The following is a 25706-nucleotide window of genomic DNA, read 5'->3' as shown; positions in this document are numbered from 1 at the left end:
TAGGGAAATACAAATAAAGAATGCACGTATTTTAGCTCAAAAACAAAGAAAAAGCTAAAGATGGAGATCCATGTCAATATTACTTTAGTAAAGGCTGTACATTTTTTGTTTTTGTTTACTATGATGCAGTGCTCTGAAAATATATCATACATGATTCATTTCCAATCATACTTGAATTACTTTTATTCCATTTGACTTAAAATATTTTGCTTTGTTATGTAAAAATAATTTTAAAATGATAGCTTATCACCTCTTTAAATGAAAAGGTGTTCTAATCAAAAAAATATAAAATACAGGGGTGCCTGGGTGACTCAGTGGGTTAAACCTCTGCCTTCGTCTCAGGTCATGGTCTCAGGGTCCTGGGATAGAGCCCCCCCCCATTGGGCTTTCTGCTGAATGGGGGGCCTGTTTCTCTCTCTCCGTCTGTTTCTCTCTCTGCCTGCCTCTCTGCCTCCTTGTGAACTCTCTCTCTGTCAAATAAATAAATAAAATCTTAAAAAAAAATAAAATAAAATACAGGGACGCCTGGGTGGTTCAGTGGGCTAAACGTCTGCCTTCAGCTCCGGTCATGATCCTTGGGTCCTGGGATCAAGTTCTACATCTGGCTTCTTGCTTGTAGGGAGCCTGCTTCTCCCTCTGCCAGCCACTCCCCCTGCTTGTGTTCTCTCTCTCCCCTCTGACAAATAAATAAAATCTTAAAAAAAAAAAAAAAATATATATATATATATACCAACATAAATGGTAGTTAAGCAGAAAGAAATTGTGATCTAAGTCCAATTAAATAGTACTCTGGGGGTGCCTGCGTGGCTCAGTCAGTTGGGCTGCTGGGTCCTGTTTCTAGTTCAGGTTAGGATCTCAGAGTCATGAGATCCAACCCCACCTTGCATTCTGCACTCAGCAGGGAGTCTGCCTGCGAGTCTCCTTCTTGCCTGTCCCCCTACTTGTTCACATTTGCACACTCTCTATCTCAAATAAATACATCTTAAAAATAAATAATAAATCGATAAATAAAAATTAAAACATAGGATGATTATTTGAATATTAAAATATGTGACAATTTGATACCATTTTTTATTTAAGACATTTAAAGGAAGCTAGAAGAGTTTTACATAATTTCCCACATTTCAGCCTTTCAATTAAAAGGCAATAAATATAAAGGTAAAATAGTAATGATACTACCTGATGTAATTGCAACTTAATTTGTTCATTACATAAATTACTTAAACATTGCTTGACAGGTCATAAGCACCATGTTAATTATTATAATCATTATTATTTCTAATGTTGCTATTATTATTATTGTTGTTATTGTTATTATATTATGGCAATAATATTGAGGGTTTCTGGTTTTTGTTTGCCATTATTGTGATCCAGACACTCCTCTATGCATGTAATAAGCAACTTTCTAGAGTGCACAATCATGCACTTTTAATTATAATAGTGAAAATGTTTTAGCTTGTTTTTGAAATATTTTAGGTCATCAGTGTTTGATAAGTTCATGAACGGAATTAAACTTAAGACTAATCACTTAAACATCAAATTGCATCACTAGATTAAACAAATGTACTTTTTACTTGATAGGGCTTTCTTTTCCATTCTAATAGTAGTGACAAACTCCAAAATTGTTTGACATCAATAAGCACAAATTACATAAGTTACAGAATGTACTACAGTTAAGGCAGATTCTGAAGAAGCTAACATTATCATTAGTTATAAAACAATTTTAATGCTGCTATATCCTTATGACCAGTCTTTCTTCTTTTGACAGATCAGAAATTTTTACAAAAGAGATCCACTTAAGCTTTATTTCCTAAATTTCTGTGTAAAATTGTGCATAATAATAATATAGTTCTTAAAATACTGTAGCTTTATGGAAAATTCAATTATATAGAGCAGCTATAGATGAAAAAATAACTATAACTAGTGAAATGTTTTTATTAGTATATTTACATATGATTTAAGGGAGGGAAATATTAAGACAAGAAAAAAGAAGAATAGTAGTACAAAGAATATTCACTGTACTTATAATCAAGCTTTTCTTATTATCAGCAATAATTCTATAACTGATATCAATAAAATTGAAGAAAAACCCAGTGTGTGCTAAGAAGTTCTATATAGGCGTTATCTTCATATGACACTTATGACTCCAGGGTCATAAAATATGCTAAGATTTATGCATAACTTGGTTGTTCAAATTTAGTACAGAAAATGCACGTCCAACACTATGGTGGGTTAATTGGCAATAAGCACACGTCTAATTTAGTATTCCACATAGCCACTAGAATTCCCATGGTACATGGACTGAGTCCAGTTAATTGCCATAGCTGATTCTGCCTATGAGTGAACACGCAGTAGAGCTGGATCTATGAAATTATTAATTGAATTATCCTCTAAATGTGCCAAAGGATATATTAGTTTTTATTCCCTTGGTAGTTTCCCTCAGCATAAATCAAATGTGAAAATTCAATGACTGAGAAAGCGTCAAGGTATTTTAGATATTAAAAAAACATGTGCAGTTAATTCCTGGTTAATTTAAGGGGCTGGCTTCCTCACAAAATAAGCAATAAGAATCTATGAAAGACAATGTATTACCACAGAATTAATGCTGCAGTGTAGTCCTAAATTCTGCCATACTGGGAAAATGAAACACATGTCAGTGTACCTTTCCTTCTCTGATGATTCTGACGATATTCAGAATCCGTACTTACCTGGATTTTTACTCATTTATTTAACTATTACTTACTGAACATCTACTGAATGTCAAAGATAAATTCAGGTGCTGTACAGAACCGTGAGAAAAGCAATATTGTCCTCACTGTCATGGTGTGCTTTAATTTGGGAACTGGAAAGCATTAAGGTGAAATGTATCAAAAAGTGAGGAGACGGATAGGAAGCTAGTGCAAAGTGTGGACAGCAGGGAAGTAGGTTAGGGATGCTGAGTGCCTCAGGATCGAAGTTATCTCAAATAGAGACAAAGTAGACACAGAAATAGGCATGGGCCAGCTAATGCGGAACTTTATAAATCTTTTTAAAAGTTTTTGGTTTCAGAAGTGTGAAAAGGATCTTAGAGAAAAGATTAATCAGGATAGTAACGTTATCTTAAAATAGAAGCTGGAAGGCTGGCTGGTAAGCCAGTAAGGACCAGCCTTCTAAAGTTAACCAGGTAATGATGACGGCCTCAACCAGGGACATTATAGTGACAACTGAGAGGAGTGAATGGTATTTTTATGTACTGTGATTTACTGGTGGGGAATGAATGTCAAATGTTTAAGAAGATCTTATTTATTGTGGTTCTTAAAATCTAACATTAAAGAAAAAACTATTGAAAATGTTTTACCAGAAGATATGATGATTAGAAGAGAGGATGGTATTTCATGGCAGTATAGAAATTATTTGGAGAGTATGCAAGACAGATTTGCTATAAACCGAATACTGTTTTAGAGGGGCAACACGTGTTGTGTCATCAATATGATTTTCAGGGGCAGATTTATTTTTCATTGATAGTAAATCTTACCCTATTATGCTCTTCAATTTGATTCACAAAATGGGTAGTGTACAGGGAGTTTGTGTACTGAGTTGCCTGATTCTATTATTTATGAACCTTTGGAAATTCAGGTCAAAGATTTTTATAGTTCAGATCCCAGAGCCCGTGTGTTGTCTTTTGTTATCATTTTCAGCCAGCTCATGAACAAGCAGAATTCAGGAATCCAGGCGGGCACTCAGCAAGATGTAAGGCTTTACTCAGGTCACAGGTACCAACCACAAATAAACCATGTTCAGAAAAAAGCCTTCAGAGCCTGAGAGGGAACAACAGGAGAATGTGAAAAGCTTTCATTGAGCAAACAGCCAAGGAGGAAAGTTTGGTGCCGTGTCAGGAATGTGGTGATGAGCACTGGCTGCATGTTCAGCCTGAAGTCTCAGCCATAAGGCAAAAAAATAAAATAAAAAAGTACATTCACCAAACAAGAGTAACTTGACATCAAATCTGAAGGCAGTCTGAAAAGTTTTTTAATGTCTCCCGGTAGGCCTGGAACATACTTTTCCTGATCCCCATTTTGAGGAAATGACAAATTTAGATCCTGACACGCTCTGCTGTTTCTTCTTATGCTGACAACCTTAAATTAGAGATTCAGTCAAGGTCATGGATAGAAGTGCGGTTGAAATATCCTAGCTCAGCTGCCACGTAATTAAATTTAAATAATTTCTCCTTAGACATCTTTCCATTGTGATAGGAGCTAAGACAACATAGTTCTTTGATTTTTAAGGTCTGTGTTCATTTTACAACCAGTGCTACATATTCTCCTTCTCACAGTCTATGCAATAATGTTTGTAGTCTTGTTAATCATCTATTCATAAGTAGAAGATGCAGGAGCCCGAAAATCAGGTGCTTCCTGATATTTTCACCACCAAGGAACTCACATGATTTTCTCTCGTGCATTCTTCAGTTTTAAAGATATTAACTTATTAAAATGATATTAATAAAAAGGATTATTCTTCATTTTCATTATTTGCATACATATATGCATATAATTACATGTATGTGTGTAAACTCCCAACCAGAGGCTTTTATACATATGAGATAATTAACATTATCCTGAAGGATTTATAATTCTTGCCAAAAGCAAATTTCATCTCTATATAAGCCAATGCTTCTTTATATATGGTAAATATTATAACCCTATCCCTATATTTTTAACTTGTCCAACTCTCTTGTTTTCTGTGTTAGTAAACTCCTAGAGGTTAAAGAAACAAGTTCAACTCATAATTCTATAAAGAAAAACAGAATCAAAAACCCAAAGCTCAAATTAATAAACAGAGGTTTATTAATTAATTAATGTCGAGGTGACATAATTAAGATCTAGCAAAGTTGGGACCCGAATCCAATGGCCTGCCTAATGCTATTTCTGATATAATATATTTATAAACAGCAAGTGCAAAATTCTGTCTTCCATTGTAGTTCAGCCACTATCTGTGTGTGTGTGTGTGTGTGTCTAGATTCTTATAGTCAGTCTTGATGTGACAATCCATGGGAAGCATTTAGGACTGTATTCATCATATTTTATGTGCTCAAAAAATGTTAGAGGTAAGGGGTCATGATCTTCCAGCAGTTTTCTTTGATCCCTCCCCCCGCAATGTCCTAATTAGGCTCAGAGCTAATACCTTTGAGACAAGAACCTTACCCATTGCACTTCTGTTGTATTTATGTGCATGTACATGTACTTAAATCGCCTTCATTATACTTACGTATTTCTGCATCTGCCTGACCCACTAGAATGGATTCCCTGTTGACATGAATCGCCCACATTTTAATAGTAGTTAGCATAAAACAGACACACGATAATAATTTGGGATAATTAGTGCAGCAGCTATCTTTCCCAGAGCAGTGCATTTGGAATCTTTATGAAGAAGCCTTAGACATCTCTTTTCCCACAAGCTCAAAATATGATTTGATGAATAGCCAGGTCGGTGAAACCTTTATACCTAAACGATTATGTCCAACTTGTTAATGGTTAGCTTTGTGTCAGTGGACATAAATTTTGGTATTTTGACTGGAGATGTGCAATCAAGTCAATGATTTAAAAATTGCAGTATTTTGTTTGGCCAGGCACCCTAAATATTAGTTAAAATGTCAAACCAAATACAACTAAACCATAAATAAAATGTTAATCATTCACAGTAGATGGTAGAATATACTTGAATCTTAAACAAGTTAATGTACAAGTTATTGTTTAAGGGATCTAGTACAATACATGATATCACAATATTGAGTATTGAAGATGAATTTTGCCCTTTTGATAATCCAAGGAAAAAATATGATATGGTTTTTTAACTATGCTTATGTAATAAGCATATTACCACACATGCAGTACCTTAAGTTTTTAAAGTATGAAAATGAGGCCACTTACGATTTAATTCCAAATAATATCTCTCAACAAAAAAAAAGCTTGAAATTTCTCTGAAATGATGTACATATAATGTTCACACTAGAACACACACACACATACACACACACACACACACACAACGGTCTGTAAGTTCACTGAGACTAAAAAAACCTCAAAATTAGAATTTCACTCTTAAGAAAGGTACCCGTATTTTTGTTTGGTAGTTTTGTATATGGAGAATATTTTGCAGTTACATTTAGTATTTTTTGCTATATCTTATGAATTATATTTTCAGTAAGAAAACTCCCTTACTTTTCATTATATTCTAGAATATTCTTTTATTAGAGATATCGTAGACTCAAGAAAAATATATTTAGGGGTGCCTGGTTGGCTCAGTCAGTTAAGCATCTGCCTTCAGCTGAGGTCATGATCCCAGGGTCCTGGGATGGAGCCCCACATCAGGCTCTCTGCTCAACAGGGAGCCTGCTTCTCCCTCTGCCTCTGCCACTCCCCCTGATTGTGCTCTCTCTCACTGTCTGTCAAATAAATAAATAAAACTTTTTAAAAATATATTTGGACATTAACAAAATATCTATAAATTGTAATGATCAGATTCAGATATGAAGATATACTCAAAATGGCAATTGCATAGCACATGTTAAAATTATAATGATAGAAGCAATGTAACACACTCTCAACACTTAATGTTTTAAAAAGGAATAGCAACTTGATTGAGCTCAACTTGGGAAATTCCTATGAATTTTCCTGATGTAAAAATTACATAAGTTCACTTTTTTGAATGATTTATTTATCAGAGAGAGAGAGAGCGCGCTCAAGCAGCAGGGAGGAACAGAGGGAAAGGGAGAGAGATTCTTTTTTTTTTTTTTTTTTAAGATTTCATTTATTTATTTGAGAGAGAGAGTGAGAGAGAGCATGGGAGGGGAGAAGGTCAGAGGGAGAAGCGGACTCCCCGTGGAGCTGGGAGCCTGATGTGGGACTAGATCCCAGGATTCTGGGATCACAATGGGAGCTGAAGGCAGTTGCTGAACCAATTGAGCCACCCAGGCACCCCAAGAGAGTTTCTTAAACAGAATCCTTGCTGAGCTTGGAGCCCAATGTGGGGCTTGATATCAGGACCCTGAGATCATGACCTGAGCTGAAATCAAGAGTCAGACACCCAACCAGTTGAGCCACCCAGGCACCCAATACATGCATTTTTAGATGAAAAATATAATTTAAAATGTGTTTAAAAATCAATTATATGTTACAACATTAGTAAATATGTTCTTCTGGGGATTAAATTTATTCTTTATTGAGATGTCGAATGATGTCTTCAATTTATTGAGGAATTTTACTTTTAAGGCAAGACTTCACTTGTTATGGATCAAGAGCAAAAGTGCTATGGTTAGCATATTCATAATTTCTTTTTTTTTTTCTGTGCTGTATTTATTTATTTATTTTTAATTTTTTTATAAACATGTATTTTTATCCCCAGGGGTACAGGTCTGTGAATCAGCACTCACCAAAGCACATACCCTCCCTAATGTCCATAACCCCACTCACCCTTCTCCCAACCCCCCTCCCCCCAGCAACCCTCATAATTTCTTAACCACAAAAGGGCTAGACTGCAAATTTTGAGATTAACTTTGAAATGCCAATCTTGAATATAAGCAGTAACCAAACAAATTTTATACACTACTTCAATACATTTTATTAATTCCAAGTGAAAGGTATATTCAAATTTTCAAACTGGAGTTTAGGGAATTATCTTTGACCTTTTTTTTTTTTTTAACATTTTATTTATTTATTTGACAGAGAAAGAGAGAGAGAGAGCTCACAAGTAGGCAGAGAGGCAGGCAGAGGGAGAGGAGGGAGCAGGCTCTCTGCTGAGCAGAGAGCCTGATGCAGCCTCCCAGGACCCTGAGATCATGACCTGAGCCGAAGGCAGAGACTTAACCCACTGAGCCACCCAGGCGCCCCTATCTTTGACTTTCTGATATCGAAACAATGGCTTAACTTTTCTCTCTGTTTACAATTTTAAATAAACTTATAACTTATTATTTTAGCTTTTGGTGTCTTGATGCTGAAATTGACAGTGTCTAAGTGTTATTTCATATTACCTCAAATTATAAAATAAACTTGAGAGAGCACAGAAACTTGAAGTAGGTGGGGGACCTTGAGCATTTGTTCCCAGTACCCCGAAGGGAACACAGGATGAAATCGGGAAGTAGTTCTAAGATGTAAATTCTACAACAAAGCAAAATATACTTGATTGTTTTGTCCTTGTTCTGATTTTCCTCTTTTCCACGTCTCGCCTCCAACCTCCTTCCCTCTCCCTCCTCCTCTTTCTCCGCATTCCAGGTTTTGCTATTTTTCAATTCTTATGTAAGGTTAAGTTTCCTGCGTTTTTATCTAAGCACCTTTTATTCAAGGATATGTCGCTAAAATGTGATTCTAACCATTAAACCCTTAGTGCAGAAAATAACTGGCATGCCCCAGAGTACGTTTCTTCTTACCTCTTAGCTTCTCATATATCAGCAGAAAAATTGAAAAGTGACGATTTTAATTACCTCATTTTATTGGCATCACCTAGAAATAAGTGAGTGTGCAAATGTGCACCTGTTTCCATCAAAATTTTTCCTAAACTGTACTGCATGTTTCCTTTATTGCTTGAATACAGCATATAGGACTAATAAAATACTTCCTTGATTACTTGGTATAATCATTTCAAACACTAACTTCATTATTGATGATCTACAGAAACCACTTGCTGAAAATGTACTTAGTTATTAACAGAAAAACTGACACAGTGGTATCATTTCTTAATGCAATCATAAACAGCCAAAAGACTATGGGTTGGCTCTGCCACCACCTTCCCAAATATCTCAGAATCAGTTTCTTGTATGTAGAACAAAGATTTGCAGATGACTCTCATGTTCCTTTTCAGTTAGAACTTGAAATGACCATGTGCACAAAAGTATTACAAGTTTAACTTTTTCATAGGTAAATACAATACATACAGAGATCTCATATAATGAGAACGTGGGGGAATTCACACACAGTTGGGTATAAATCTTTTTTTATCTCCCTGTCTGAAAGTCTGACTGGGGTAAATTTCTTTATTGTGTGATTGATTTTCAAAAATTGTTGAATTCTGGAGGACCTGGGTGGCTCAGTCGTTAAGCGTCTGATATACTCTATCATATTTTGTCAAGGAAAAAGTATGCGGACACTGAAAAATGGTAAAGAGGGCCATATTCAAGTCTATTGCAATGGGGGGTGGTCAAGACTGTTGAATAGGAGAGAGAGCTTAAACTCAACTCCAAATATAACAAAGACAAGTGGGGACTTAAAGCCAATGAGCAGTATGACAGAAGTCAGTGGATGGAAAATTACTAAGAGAAACTTTATTACATTTCAACTATAATGCGCTTCTTGCTAAACGAGCCTGACAGAATTCTTGCTAAAAGCAGGCCACGGACATGAGCATTAAGGGAGGATAATAAAGGACTTGACCAGATTTCAGAGATACTCGGATATCAACGGAACAATTCCCCCTGAATCGACTTAGCATGATTCTTTAGTAAAGGAGGAAGCAGACCAGGAGAGGGCCCGAGGACAAAGCCAAGTCCTTATAGAAGGGCTTATGGAAGCGTGACAACAGTTTTGTCAAGGAGGGCATTGTTGCCACGGTCCTTGGTTCTCACTGTGACCAAAAGCTTCTGAGACGATTCTTCTCCTTTTCCAGCCACTAAATGACATATTTCATCTTGTCACAGGCAGATTTCTCTGATTTTTTCTTCTACTTTTTGCTCACAAAAATGCTCTTCCAATAGAGTTATTTCTGTTCATTGAAATTTGTAGAATATTTTATTTTGGACTTGAACGGAATTTGGGGGACATACAATGCCTTGAGAGACATTTCCACTACTTGATGTGCTGTTGATGCCATATTCTTCTTTCCTCTTCCTTCCCCCGGCTGTTTGGTTAACTGCCAAAGCTTATTTCCTCCGCACCATATTTGAAGCCTTTCATGATGTGAAAGGCCTACTTTTTAAAAAAGATGAACGCTCTGAAAATTACTATTTTTGATTTATCAAGATGAAATATGGCTACTGGTTTTTAGCCTGAAGTTTTCACATGTTGCCTGTGCCAGTCACATCCTTCTTCAACCAGTGACCCAACACTATTTGTTGGATTTTATTAACATGCCAGTCTTGTGCCAGGGAACATTGCTGCCTTGCTGTTGATGGGGTATCTACAAAGCATATAATTTAGAGGAATTTACTTTATGTATTATTGTAGATAGAAGTTATCAATATTTTCTTGCCTTGCTCCACAAATACATTTTTTTAATGTGGCTTTCAGTATAGCATGCATTGCCTGTAAGCATGTTTGCATTCAACATCCCTGATTCCAAATTAAATTCCTACTGAGATCATCAGGCAAACAATTAGCAGCAATTGCTTGCTTTTGTAGAAAAATCATATCTTGCCCTAAGTTTATGGTTAAATTATAATACCATAACACATATTCATGCAGATGCTACATCATAGACAGAGTACACTGTGAGTCAGCTATTAATAGTTCCATTAGAATGTATGATTTTCATATGGGGCTATATTTATAAGCAAATAAATTATCCATAAACCTTTACTTAGAATATTAGAATATTAAAGAGATTATATTTCATATTTATTAAGAGTAATAAAATGTTTTATAGATATAGCTAGAGATATAGATATAACCTTAGCTTTTGACTCTGAATATCAGGAAGTTTGGTTTCTTTTACAGTTACACCCCTAATTAGTTACATGTTCTTTAGATTTTTCACTTAATCTTCCAGGCTTTGGGAAAAACATTTTTTTTTCTTTTATCCTTTAAAATATCTTCTGTTCAATTTAACCAAACTGTTGAATTGAAAATTCATTGAATGCTCAATTTCAAGTAAATTCAATGTACAGTTTTTAAGAACCACATAAACATCACACACAATGTAAGCTATCAGGTATATAATTGTGACCAAGACATATCTTAACCCATAAGAGTCAGATCATTTGGTGGATCCTTCCATTGCCTATTACCATGCTGAGGGAAAACACAGAATCTGTGGGATTCTGTGTACAGAAGCTCAGCCACAACTGAAAGTCATGGAAAAGCTGTGTTTAGGAAGTGTTGAGCCTAGTTTCGAAGGCAGGTACATTACCAGTGGAGGGAAAACCATAGGCAGATATGTTTGTGTAATATTTAGCACACCTGAGTGCCAACATGTGTTATTACTTATTTAGACAATTCTCTTTTATAGGACGTTAAGCTTTTTTGAGTTTTTGTTAAGGTAGCGATGCATTAAAAGCCTTTTATATAAACTTCTAATATTTCTACTTATTTTCTCTGGAGAGAGATCTATGACTGGATTGTAGAAGCAAAGTTATAAAGCTTTTTAAGTTTCTTTTTCTTTCTGAGGAATTGTTCAAATTCTATTCTCTTCAATAATGTATGATAGGATCCACATCACCAAAATGTTTCAGGCACTGAATGATATAATTTTGTTGCTGGGGTGAATGGATCTATAATGAATGGTCTTTGGTTAAAATCACCATAAATTCATATCCTAGACCTACGATGTAGTGCTGGAGTAAACTTGACAGCTCTTATTCCAGATCCTTCATGCTTACAACAGGAAAATACCTTCCTTACAAGGTTATTGGAAAGATAAGACAGAACTCAATGTATAATCTCACTGTCTTAAATAGAAAACAGTCAATTAATATTTCATACCCCTGTGTGAGATTGACATTATAAACATACACTAAAACAAATATAGGATAAGAATTTTTCAATTACTTATGTATTTGTACTACAGATTATAATTCTTATGTATCTTCTATAAAATCATATACAACAAAATTGATATAGCTCATTTTTAAGTAGTTGGGGTTAGTAAAACAAAACATTTAAGTTATATTACTGAAGTTGATATTCTATGAGGTGATACTAAGTTTTAAGTAGTTAATATTAGTGACAATAATAATAATATAAATATCAGCAACATTTTAGCTACCACTTAATATAGGTCTTTGATTTTATGTAAAAATTTTAAAGATGAATTCTTTCAAATACTTACGCTGTTAACCACTGAGACTCAGAGAGGCTATGGTTGATTGGCATTTGTGCTACATCATCGTTCTAGAATGGAGCAAGACTAAAAATCATGTTTGTGTGTCTTCACAATTAGGTAATTTCAATAAGGTAATATAATAATATTGTCTATTTTCTCTTAACTGTTTTTATAGAGGTCTGAGGTAGGCTATGGAGAATTGGCGGAGCTCCATAGGAGCTGATTAATCTTCAAATCAACTTTGTGGATTAAATTAAATTATCTCTGGTTTAATTAAAATTGGAAATGATATTTCAGGAAAAACTCGTTTCTTAATTGTGATATTGACATTTCAACTTAGATTTTATATCTGCTTAAAAATATCTCATAGAAGAAATTATAAGACATTATTCTTTTGAGTAAGACATGATTCAAAAAGGACCCAAGACCACTGATTTTGTTATTCTAAACTCACACTTTATAATTAGAGGTTTGTTCCAGAAAGCGATTTCACATATGTAGATACCTATTAATTAGGTATCTAATGAATAGATAATTTTTGTCAGGTTATCAAAAGCAGAATTAACTCTGAGCATTAATCTTTCATACTTTAATAATTGTCCAACTTTTAATATTTGTATATTAATTAAAATTATTTGATGAAATAGTCAAATAACATATTTTCATGAGTTCTCATGTCACATATTAAATATATAACATTAGAATTTCTGTGGCTTCTTTTTGCATTCAAGCAGTAATTATTGTTGTACATACTAATCAAGTGATTATTTATCTTAAAAAAGAGGTCTATAAATGTTTTATTGTTTTGCTTTACAGATGCTCCCAAGTTTATATCAAACCAAACAATTTATTACTCTTGGGAAGGAAACCCTATCAATATAAGCTGTGATGTGAAATCTAATCCACCAGCATCAGTCCATTGGAGAAAAGAGAAATTAGTCCTGCCAGCTAAAAACATCACTAATTTAAAGACATATAGTGCAGGGAGAAAGATGATATTAGAGGTAAGTCTTCGTGTACATATGAATAAGTTGTATGATTTTAGCAGTCACCTACTGTTTTAGAATGCATATAAAATGTTAATATAAATACAATTATATAATATACATTTATATTACATAATATATATTATATATACACATACAAATTTTATTGTGTCTCTTTCTTGTGTATTTACTTAAAAAGAAAATTTTGTGCATTTAGATCATGGACCATTAATGATTAATAATATCTCATTCTTGTATAAAAAAGAGTCTATGGTAAAAGCCGTTATTTTTCATAAACTTTTTTGGGAAAAAAGTTAATTATATCAGGGAAAAAATAGGGTGAGGGAATTAGTAATTCCCTGAAGTGTTGCTGATACTAGTTATTAATTCTGAGATTATGCCCTCCATCTCAGATGCATACATAACTTTTTGGTGGGTGCATATTTACAAGTTTCTAAATAAACCAGATTTACTTGTTCAATGCCTCACTTCATTTTATATTTTAAATTAAAATTATAGATAATTGTCTTTATACTGCCAAGTGTCTGGCCTTTTAATTCTGTTTGAATACAATACCTTTTATTTATTAATTGTAGATTATGTGTGTGTGTATCAATTCCCAAGAACTTTGGGAAATTTATACAAATTCCCAAAGTTCTTGGGAATTGATACACAATCATGAACCTTCCAATTCCTCATGTTTTCAATGCAACTGGGAAGCTCTCTCAAATAACCTTATTTAGCTAAAAAGATGCTATGTTTTCCACTGTAATTCAATTTACATTCATTTTAAAAATTCATGTTTTAAAATAATATTTGACACTCAATGTATTAACTTAAAGGTGTTCTCATTGGTGCCATATTTACTTTTCTACCTGGTAATTGGACCTCATGAAAAATTTGGTTGACAAAAGGATTTAGCCATCACTTCCCCAAATATTTGGATAACTGACTCTTTGCTCATTAAGTGATTGTCTTTATCTGTTTCTTTCTTTTTAATTTTGTATTTTATTTTATTTATTTACTAATATAGCCAAAAAGATAAGAGGGTAGGACTCTAAAAGGAACTATTGTTTTATATCGATTTTCTAGACCTAAGGCAGAAAGGCTTTGACTATCACTTACATGCCCAACAAATACATATGCTATAAAATATTAGTAAGGCAAATATCTGTGCAGACCACCCATTCCAAAGGATTTAAACACCTCAGGATGGGTGGTGTCTAAATTTTTTTGAATTTAAATTGGTTACTTTGTAACTTTATTAGAAGAACTATTGGGAATTGACACAGAGGTCAGTCTCAAAAAGAAATTTGGTTAGATTTAACATAAAATTTAGGTTTTTAACTAGTTAAAAAGTGAGGTGAGGTTTAACTTCAGTTTGGGGTACTTTGTTCAGGCTGCCATAATGAATACCACAGACCAGGTAGCTTAAATAAAGTAATCTCCTTCCCTCCACATATTTCTGTAGGCTATAAGTCCAGGATCAAGGTGCCAGAGGGTTGGGTTTTGGTGAAAGTTCTGTCCTTGGGTTGCAGGTGTGCCCTCTAACTATGCACAGAACGAGAGAACTGTGGTGTCTTGTCTTCCTGTAAGGACATCAGGGCCCATGTTTATGACCTCATTCAATCTCGGTTACTTCCTTAAAGACCCTATCTCCAAATAACATTAGAAGTCAGTCTTTCAACATATTTATTTTGGGGGGGTGACACAATTTATTCCATAAAAGGTAGATTTAAGTTCATTCATGTTTAAATGACTAATGTGTAATTTCTGCTTTGTTCATTTTACCACTTTTCAGTTTCTGGGATAGCTCGTAATTCGCTGTAGTCAGTATTAAGCAATGTGTTATAAATCTGGCATTTAAATATTTTAAACATTTTATATTTAAGTATTCTATTCATATAAATCTCTCACGTTATTTAATCTTCTGCCTAAATGGCATTCGTCTCCACCCCAAAGTAAAAACTAAGTGGTTTTTGTTTTTACAGTCCACATGATTTATTGGTTAAAAAGCATTGACCTTGGGACGCCTACGTGGCTCAGTTGGTTGGGCAACTGCCTTTGGCTAGGGTCATGAACCCAGGATCCTGGGATTGAGTCCCACATCTGGCTCCTTGCTCAGCAGGAAGCCTTCTTCTCCCTCTGCTTGCTACTCCCCCACCTGTGCTTTCTTTCTCTTTGACAAATAAATAAAATCTTAAAAAAAAAAAAAGCATTCACTTTGAACATACACTTTTTATGTGTATACTTTTTTTCTTAATTAAATTCAAACCCTGAGTAAATGACTAATGGGTAGCTAATACAATTTAAAATAAAACAAAATGACAATAACTACCAAAAAAAAGCAACAATAAGCATTACAGATTTTAAATTAATAGCATTCATATTTGCTTAGGATAGTACAGTATTATTTTTTTGCTTAAGAATTATTATAATCACATAATTGCTAATTCTTAAGAACGTATAATACAATATACAAAAATACAGTGTGCAGTTGATAACAAATTGGTCAATAACAGATTTCTTGAATTGGTTTTTAAAGTTTTTCCTTTTTCATTGAGCAAATATGTAATTCAGTCTTTTAAATTTATGAATTTTAAAACATAACAGAATATTCCATAAATCCTTTGGATTGGTGCTAATAAAATAATCTGTAAAAGTCAACTTTTTTTTTTTTTCCTGAGCACTTCCTAAGGTGATAATGTAATAAGCCAACATTTTAATATATGGGCAAACATTGATGTAGGAACTTTCTAATAGGTTGATTAGAATAATATTGTGCTGTTGATCATCTGTGGTATTGTTCTTTATCTTAAGTAAAAGGCTAAGTATTAAACATATGATTTTCTCACTATGGAACACATAGAATGAGGAAATGAAATTTACAAAAGTTTAGGAAAACAACTAGAGAACTCCTTTATTAGCATTGTACTCCTAGCTCGTATTTTGATGTTCAAAATTATATTTGTTGATCAATATATTATGTACTATTAAAGCCCACCATCTTAAGTAAGCTTGAATTATTTTACCTGCATATTAAAATGTGAAAAAAGTGGAGTCATATGTAGGTGTTCCTAGCACTTCCTGGATAAATATCAGCAATAATTGGTATATTTTAAATATGTGAATATTTTTAAACTGCTTTATAGCATACCTTTGCTGTACAATATTTTATTTTTTGATAAAATTACCTATCATTTCATTGAAATGGGCTTGATCATAAAGTCACTATTGAATGCTGCATTCACATTGCTTTCCTAGGACACATCAATTCTGCAGCAAGGATCATGATTTGCCAGGTTATATCTAGGTCTGTGGGCTTTTTTTTTTTTTTTTTAATTAAAAAAACCTCTGTACTACTAGAGGTGTTTTCTGAATTTGTTAATCATACAACATAATAAAGAAATGATTTCAGATAGAACTGTAAAACTTTTATCTTTGATAGGTCGACTTACAGGAATAGAAAACAAACCAACAAATGAAAAAAACCTGAATTGAGCCTTTTAAAAGTTGTTCCAACAAAACTGGCTATTTAAAATACTTGCTTAATATTGAGGGGGTGCACAATAGTCCTGATCCTATGTCATGGCCATCCTGTCTGTATTTTATCAATTCAGTGCACATTGTTCCCTATGGACTGTACAAATAACTCTCCTATGCTTGTAAAATGTAGAAATGTTGGGGGAAGATTCTTTCTCACTAGTAAAATTATGGCCAAGTCAAATTAGCTTGGTTTATTAAAAGCTGAATGTAAGAAAAATGAATGTTTTAATCTCTCAGGAGTACTTACAAAAGAATGGTTAAAGTCTCTAGTCCTTAAACTTATGATCTATTCCTAGATAGAAAGCTAACCAGGGAACGAATGGCACAGCTGTTTTGTACTTTTCCAGAATTATCATCTTCAATGGACCTCAAAATTGCACTTTTAGTTAAGAGCCTCCCATTACCACAAAATCATATTCCCCCCTTTTGGGATAGAGTTGAAATTAACAGCAACTCTTGTAAGCATATTCTATCTTAATAATAGTTACTGGGATTGAAAATTATATCTATTACTATCATCAAATCTCTTTTCTGAATTGATACTTCAGAATTTCGGTACATTAGAATTACAGGGTTGGCCCCAATGTTCAGCAATAGATTCCTGGAAGGTTAACTTAATTACGGATTTCAAATGTGTAAGGACTGAGGTCAGCTATTTTCCACCTAAACTGAAAGAGAATGATAGGAATTGAACAGAAATGGAGGCAAGATACTATTATTAGCCATCAAGATAATGTGCCTATCTACAGGGGTTGCTACCCAACGGCAACATTTTCTAGCAAAATACATACCTGGAAAGATTATTTTTCTTCCTTCCTCTTTCTTTATTTCTTTCTTTCTTAGGATAAGTAAGTCCTCATCCTTCATTAATATTTTATAGTCAATAAAATCATGAGATGGGGAAAATAAACCTGGTATATTTCCAGCCTTTCATGAACTTTAAATCTGCTTGACTTTAGTCTAAAAGAGAAAACAGAGGGTTAATTAACCATGCTTTTGGTACAGTGTTCTGTTTTCAACCTCATGTCTGCAACAATTGCAGAATATATATTTTTCAAACTGTGAGCCACTTTCTGAGCTTTCCATACACAAATATCTAATGACTTTTTCTATTCAATCGATATAATAAAATGACGGTATTTGTCTACCAAATAAATTAATAGTTAAACTATATTTCACCTAGTGAAAATATAGCTCCATGCATTACATCTTAAAAGGGTGTGATGCTTACTTGACAGAGAGAAAAAGAGTTATGACAAGGAGTTGTGAATAATTGAACAAGTGTGAAGATGGTGGTCATACTAGAATCTATTTTAAAACTGCCATGATTTTGTTTTAAAATTGTTAAACCTCTATTATTATGATTATTTTAGATAGCACCTACATCTGACAATGACTTTGGACGATATAATTGCACAGCCACTAACCGTATAGGAACAAGATTTCAAGAATATATTCTTGCTTTGGCTGGTAAGTATAGCCCAATAATTTCTGAGATCTCATAAAATATTTCTATAAGCAAATAGCTTTATTTTTATAAGACATGATATAGGTTATTATTAGGAAGAATGAACCAGTGCTTAAAAATTTAGAACAATTGCATCTGACAGGTAGTGAGGAATTAGAACATATTTACTAATCAAGATTGATTTTAAACCATGATTCTGATCACCCAACTTTACAATTGAGCCATCTACAAAAGAAGTAAAAAAGATATGTCTTAAGAAAGCAAATTATATCTTATGTTGAGTAAGAATCCTATCAAAAGATTTAAAAAGACATCTTGAGAGAAAATAAACTAAAATTCACCTATTTTAAAATCCTAAGCTTGAAAGTACAAGAATAGCTTATTTTTAAGGCAAATAGAAAATTTAAAGTTATATAACTTTCAATGAAAAGTGTTTCATTTTATATATGAAAACATTCTAGTTCTTGCCCCAAAGCTTAAAGATACCAAATAATAACATGTAGACACAATTCATTTTAACTAGAAATTGTTACGTTTTTTGTTATATAAATAAGCTATATATAACACACATATTTATTTCTAGAATTTGCATTATGTTTTACAAGACCAATTGGAAGTCTGAAAGTATACATTGTAGTATATTTCGCATAGCTCAGAAGATACAAAAACACGATTTTTGCCTTTTAGAACTACATAGAGAAATATCAGAAAATTATTGTAATGTTAGTTTTTTTGGATTGTTATGTTTTAATAGAATAAGTAGTTTCCACAAAAATATTTTAAAATGTTTTCTAAGTAGAGTTCTCGTATATAACTATAATTTTATATTAAGAAATATATTTACTTCTGTTGATATGTAAAGTCATGCCATTAGTTAGAAAGACCAAAAGGGAAATTTAAAAAGTTTACAAAGCTGATAATACTCAAATTATTATGTAACTGAAATCTCTTTCTCTCCAATTCAAGTTTTGCTACACTAGAGAAGGGAGAGAAGGGGTTGTGCACAAGGGCTTAAGGAAAGAAAGGAGGAAGGAAAATAATGAGATAAGAGGGAATTTAGGGAGAAAAGGAGGGAGGAAGGAATTAAGGAAGAAAAAAACAACTATATGTCATTTACCATGAAGTTTTTAGAAAATTAATCTCAGAGGTTCCTGGGTGGCTCGATCTGTTAAGCCACTGCCTTTGGCTCAGGTCATGATCCCCGGGTCCTGGGATGAGCCCTGCATCTGCTCTCTCTAGCTATCTCTCTCTGTCTCTCTCTCTCAAATAAATAAATAAAATTTAAGAAAAAAAGAAAAGAAAATTAATCTCAATGAAAATCATAAGATGTAGACTATCCACATTTAGGGATATGAATAAACCATTACACAAGCAATTAAATTCTAGGAAAATGAAATGTGCTAAGTCATATAAAAATTCACTGATAATAAATTGAAGTGAGCATGATCTTTACTGATCAGAAGCATTCATTATTTACATTAATTCCAAGCCTCAGGAAATTAGGCAAGTTTTCTTCTAATTAGTATGAAAATTTTTATAGATAATAACCAAATATGTGATCAGTATATGTATATACAGTTATATCAATACTGTTATACAATTTTACATTGCTTTTTTACAAATGATGTAGGTCTGTATAGATAAACTTGCTAATGACTAGATTTTTAAAAATTTTTAAATACTTATAATTCTGGAAAAAATTAAAAAATAGAACATTATATTCATGAGATTTTGATATCTTATTAAATTCTCAGGAAATATTTATTGTCTGTATACCTTCATATCTAACAGTTTTTTTTTTTTAAAGATTTCATTTATTTATTAGAGAGAGCGCACAAGCAGGGGGGTAAGGGCAGAGGGAGAAGCAGGCTAACAGATGGGGGGCTGGATTCCAGAATCCTGAGATCATGACTCAAGTCGAAGGCAGACACCCAGTGGACTGAACGTGAACCACCCATGTGCCCACATATCTGACATTTCTTACTGTGACATTTTTCACTGAAAAATATGTTTGATACCTATCCTACTATGAAGATGCTAACTTAATGAGTTTCCCTCAGCCTAACCATTAAAAAAAAAAGAAGAAAAAGAAAAAAAGGAAGAAAGAAAGAAAATGTTCCTCAAGCTAAGAGCTAAAATGTTATTGGAAATACTTCTTGAATACTGCAACTTTCCTAGTGTTTCAAAATTTTGTGACAAATACATACCTAAAATTTTTTTCAGAAAGAGATAGATTCAACTGAAATTGTAATAGAGATATAAAAATAAATTAGGCCCTGAGCCTTAGATGGGAAACATATATTTAAACATCAGCAGTAATAAACATTATTCCTTTGATGGGACCTCTTTTTCTAATGCTTACAAAATTTAGTCTTTCCTGAAGAATTTGAACAATGAAAGTGCAATGTGATTTTAAATAAAATGTAAGAGAAATGTTATGTAGAAATTTAAATATTTCAAAATAGATGTCAGTATCACAGCCCAGTATCTCATTGGCCTATTTGACCTAGTAAAAGGCCCAGATCATTTGGCATGTGTTATTTTATGTTGTAACAGATTACTTTGATTTAAAAGGGCAATGAATTCAAACAGCAACAACTGCATATAAAATTATGTGTTATATATTCTGAGAAAACTATAGGAAGAAAACACTTTTTACCTTCCTTTGTTTCAAAATCTTTTTTTTTTTCTTTTTTCTTTTCCTTCCTTTTTTACCTCCTTTATAATTAAGTCTTATATCTGAGCACAATAGACATCTGCATGCAGATGGGGGGCGCAGCAGCCTATCATAGGGCATCAGACCCTTAGCAGAGTTAATAGACTACAAGGGGGTTTAGTGGTCTAGTGTGGGGTGTTGGAGTCTGGGCCAGTAAGAAGCATTTGCATGTGGCAAGATAGAAACAGCAACCCAGAGAGGAATGTTGGAACCTAATCAGTATAAGGGGGGATCCAAGTAAAGTGGTAGGGTAAAAGATCGATGATTCATGTCTGCAAGCACATGGGTGACATCAGCAATTATATAAAAATACAAAAACTAAAATGACTCTGGGATAATGGTTGGGTATTGGAGTTATAGGTGTGAAGTCTGGTTTTAATGTATGTAGGTAGATATAGAAAGGGGAAAAGAAGTAAAGGTGTGTATATGTGTGTGGGTGGGTGGGTGTGTTCAGTCATTTCCACAAGGAACTTCTTTTTGTCAGGAATCTTACTTAGAAAGCAATTTCTATATATGTAAATGATGAATCACTAAATTCTACACCTGAAACCAATTTTATCAATTCTACACCTGAAACCAATTTTACTGTATGTGGTAGCTAACTAAAATTTAAATAAAAACTTGAAATTAAAAAAAAGAAAGAAAGAAAAGAAAACAATTTCTCAGCCAGCTGTATCCACAAAGAGGATTTGAGATCTCCAGCACCTCAGCAGCAAAGACCAAACATGGGTGGCAGCTACATCTTGGTTTCTAAATACTAAAAGTAACTAAGATTTCTCGTAAAAATGGCTGATTCTAGGAGTGGGACAAGGAAAGTACAATTCTAAAACAACATGTTTTGCTAGGAGGAAAAGAAATTTTAAAAAAGCATCCATCAACCATTTTTAACAAATACCATAATACAAATGAATTCACCTGAGGGGCATCAATGGTTGCTAATGCAGGTGTATGTTGAGAAAAAATTTAGCAAGTAAGATGATAAAAAAAAAAAATCAAAATACTTTTGAAGTGTCTACCCCGAAATTATTTTTTAAGGGAAAGTAGCAATATTATAGTTGTAAGCCTACCAGATCCCACTTTAATTAAGTGATCAAAATTAACATCACCAGTAATGAGAAAATTAAACTGGGATGCTACCAGAAATAGGCAACAAGAAAAACACAGAATAACAATTATAATTTTCCTGCCAAAAATGCATAATCAGAATCTACTATGAGGAAAGGGAAGGCAAGTCTGAATTGAGGTGCCTCCAAAGTGTCAAAGCCATGCAAAGGAATGATTAAGGAAACTTTCTATATTAAAGGACAGTAAAGTTAAATAACAAATAAGTGCCATGCCTGCATCTTTTGTTATAAAGGACATTACTGGGATGATAGGTGAAATTTGATTGTAGTCTTTGGATTAGATGGTAATTTAATTGTTTTCTAGAGCTTATGTAAGAGAGAGTTTTGTTATGGTAAATACACCCTTAAGTTGGCACCATGTCAACTTACTCTAAATGGCCCACATTAAAAAGATAAGTTCTGTGCAGTAGTCTTACAAATTTTCTAAAAATATGAAATTATGTTTTTAAAAATGAGTAGGGGTACCTGGGGGGCTCTATTGGTTAAATGTCTCACTTTTGAAATCAGCTCAGGTCTTGATCTTGGGGTTGTGAGTTCAAGCTTTGGGTTAGACTCCACACTGGGTATAGAGCCTACTTAAAAAAAAAAAAAAAAAAAAAAAGGGAAACTAAGGCCAACAAACAAATACCTAAACATAGTAATTTCAGAAAAGCAACATAACATGAATATAGCTAGCATTCTTGATTTAAAAAAAAATCTTTTTTGTGTGTGTATACATCGTTTCTATATGTGACCTTATAAATGGTTTTAAAATAGTTAAAAGAATTTTTGCATATTCATTGATTCATAGACAACTGGTGTTTTTGAATATAGAAGTCTAATTTTTACTCTAAAATATAGTAATTTATTTAGACATCTTTTAAAATGTTTTAGTAAGCATGATAATAGTACTTTTTTTTTAAGATTTTAATTATTTCTTTGACATAGAGAGACATAGTGAGAGAGGGAACACAAGCAGAGGTAGTGGGAGAGGGAGAAGCAGGCTTCCCACCAAGCAGGGAGCCTGACTGCCTCAATGTGGGTCTTGATCCCAGAGCCCCAGGATCATGATCTGAAGCAAAGGCAGATGCTTAATGACTGAGCCACCCAGGTGCCCAATAGTACTATTCTTAACTATGGTGGTCTAGTCTTTATTTGGCAGGATATGTATGTGTATGGTACAGCAAGGTATGAAAATTGGCACTTATATTTGTAAGCTTGATATTTCATCTCTATGCTACCCACTTCATTTGCTTTTATCTCTGCTGGGGAAAAAAGCTTGATCAAGTTCTGGCAAGAAGACACATTGAAGTGGTTAGCTAACTTGAATCCTGAGTAGCGACATAATTCTCAAAGTAGTTCAAAGACATACGTGAGAAATTATTTATACTTACTTTACAAAAAAAAGATACATTCAGAAATTAGCAAAAATATGTAAAAGCTCAATTTGTTATTATTATATCTATTATGATGATGATTTAAATAGTAAGTAGGATAAAATATTGACTAGGTCAAAGGTCTCCTATGAGTAAAGGGTCAATGAGAAGGCAGAGTCTTTTTTTCCCCTGCTCCTACTTCCTACATGATCTACATTGGCCAACTCCTAATTCTAACTCCATTTTTGTTTTTACATTCTCACAATTAATATCAAGGAACTTATGTCCATTTTTCAAATGATTTTTTAAAATAAATTATATTTAACTGTGCTTGAATTAAATCAGAAAAACCATGAACAGGGTCTTCATATTAGGCCCTGGCTTCATATTCAGGAGCAAGGAGTGGTTCAGTCTTCTTTGGTTTATATTCTATCTTTAGAAAACTACTATTGTTTGATAACCAATTTTGCTATATTAATTTTTTTATTAAAATACCACATATAAATACAATTAGATGAAGAGAGGGACAGAGAGGTTTTTTTAAAATGACTTCTTCAATAGTTTTTTTTTTTTTTCAAGTGCACTTCTTAGGGTGATAATCTTTTTTTCTAGCTAGAAACATATTTTCTTTTTTGATTTAAATACTCATTTTAGAGAAAATTAAAAATATAGAAGACATAAAGGATAATCAAGTTGTAACAATATAGTTAAAAATTATCATTCCTTCCTTACATTTTTCTACTTCTAATAGTCATGATCTGACAAGGTAGTCTATATGTATTTATATGTGTATTTTTTGAAGTTTTTCTCAAGACTATTAATCTAACTTTTGCAGATTATCAAATGATTTCATTCATTGTTTTAACTTTCTTACATTCATTTCATCTCTTATATTTAACTCTTAACTGTAACCTTTTTCATATTAAATTTTAATATGATGAGCTCCTATTTGCCTCATTAGTTGATAGGCTTTCCTGATAAAGTCACCTTTTCCTGGGCACTTTTAGGGGAGGGACTCTGCCGTAAGCTGCAGGGCAACACATCTCACATTGGGAATGGGTGCTTCTGTGCTGAAGGGAGTTTCAGTGCTCCACAGAAGTCACTCCAAGATCCAGCTGAGCAGAACTGTGCGAAGACAGTGAGAAAATGAATTCAAAGCCCCAGCACAGGGCATGTACTCAATAAATACTAGCGGGCTACTATTATGGCCAAGTTCTAGTTCATATTGATCACTTTTCTTTGGGTAAAAGTCAGTTTGTTAAATGTCTCTTTAGATATAATGCATAGCTCTAGGGAAAAACAACAACAACACAGATCTGGTAATTATAGACCAGTGCAGAGTAAAACTTGATTGTGTGGTAATGACCTCCCTTATACTGGACACTGTATTTCTATTAAAGGTTACAAAATTTCAAGTCATTTTGCCTTTGTTTCCTTTAGTCCTGTATCTTTTTCACACAAACTGCTCTTAAGTGAGTTCTCCCATGCTGTGCTTCACAATTGATTTTTATTTTAATCTCAGTCAGGACCCTTTACTTACCCCTATTAAATCTCATCTTGTCCATTTAGACTCACCTTTTTAACCTACTGAGACCTTGTCAAATCCAATGTTTTAGCCCTCTTTCCAGAATTGATTTAATTCAAAAATACCATAAAGTATGGCCATCCGTATTTTCACCTAAGTCATGGGGAAATCTATCAAGTCATTTTTGGGAAGAGTAACCTGCTTATAGGCTAACCTGGATCAACTGAACAAAATTCTGTATTTATGGAATTATAGTCAATCTGCACCTCCTTATAACTGAATCATATTTGATCCGGACCCTTGTTACATAAAACCTGAAAGCTGGTGAAAGTTGGTTCATTTGGAAACAAACTTTCCTCAACTGAATATAAAGCCAGGTTTCTTTTACATGATCAGTTTTAGTAACTGGTCTGGAAAAGTATATGTCTTGCTCTCTTTTTTCCAAAACTATGAGGCAAACTTTTGTGTGCCTTGAGAAACTATGTATAACATCAGCTTAATTTTGTAATTCCCTGGTTCCTCTGGAAGAAAAGAAAATCAGGATAGCTAGATATAATTTTCAAGGAACCCCTCCTTGCAACAATTTTTAATCATTTGTCAGTTCACTCACTCACCATGTGTATCATGAGTTTCTAGTAAGTACCAGGCACTGTTTTAGACTTTGGGAATCAGGAAATGAGTAACATATGGCCCCTGATCTTTACACTGAAGTTAGAGTACAAAAGAAGGGTAGAAATCTACATTTAGAGAAACATGGAAATTGGAAATTGGCCCATACCCTATACCATATTGAGATCAGTCTCTATAATGTTACCATCATAAAAGGATCTTTCTGCTTTGTAACTAAAAACTCCAAACTTCCCTTGCTATATACATGATAGAGACGGATGCAATGAAATGAAATGAAATGCTTGGGAATACAGAATGGAATTCCCTTTGGAATTCTTGGGGATGGTTTCTAATAGGTGTCAACTTCTGAGTTC

General features: G+C 33.4%; 1 protein-coding gene across 2 annotated transcripts in view; it reads left to right on the top strand.

The window, feature by feature from the left end:
* Positions 1-25706, top strand: part of NCAM2 (neural cell adhesion molecule 2) — a 513860-nt gene that overhangs the window by 388089 nt on the left and 100065 nt on the right. For both annotated transcript variants that reach the window (XM_004770518.2, XM_045088182.1), the window contains exons 10-11: positions 12820-13007; positions 17909-18005. In XM_004770518.2, coding sequence (XP_004770575.1) covers positions 12820-13007; positions 17909-18005 — 285 coding nt within the window. The remainder of the gene's footprint in view (positions 1-12819; positions 13008-17908; positions 18006-25706) is intronic.

This window comes from Mustela putorius, unplaced genomic scaffold (genome assembly GCF_011764305.1).
Source record: "Mustela putorius furo isolate JIRA1106 unplaced genomic scaffold, ASM1176430v1.1 tig00003834_pilon_pilon_pilon, whole genome shotgun sequence".
NCBI lineage: Eukaryota > Metazoa > Chordata > Mammalia > Carnivora > Mustelidae > Mustela > Mustela putorius.
Note: the sequence above shows the minus strand (reverse complement) of the source record. Positions and strands in the feature narration are given on the sequence as shown.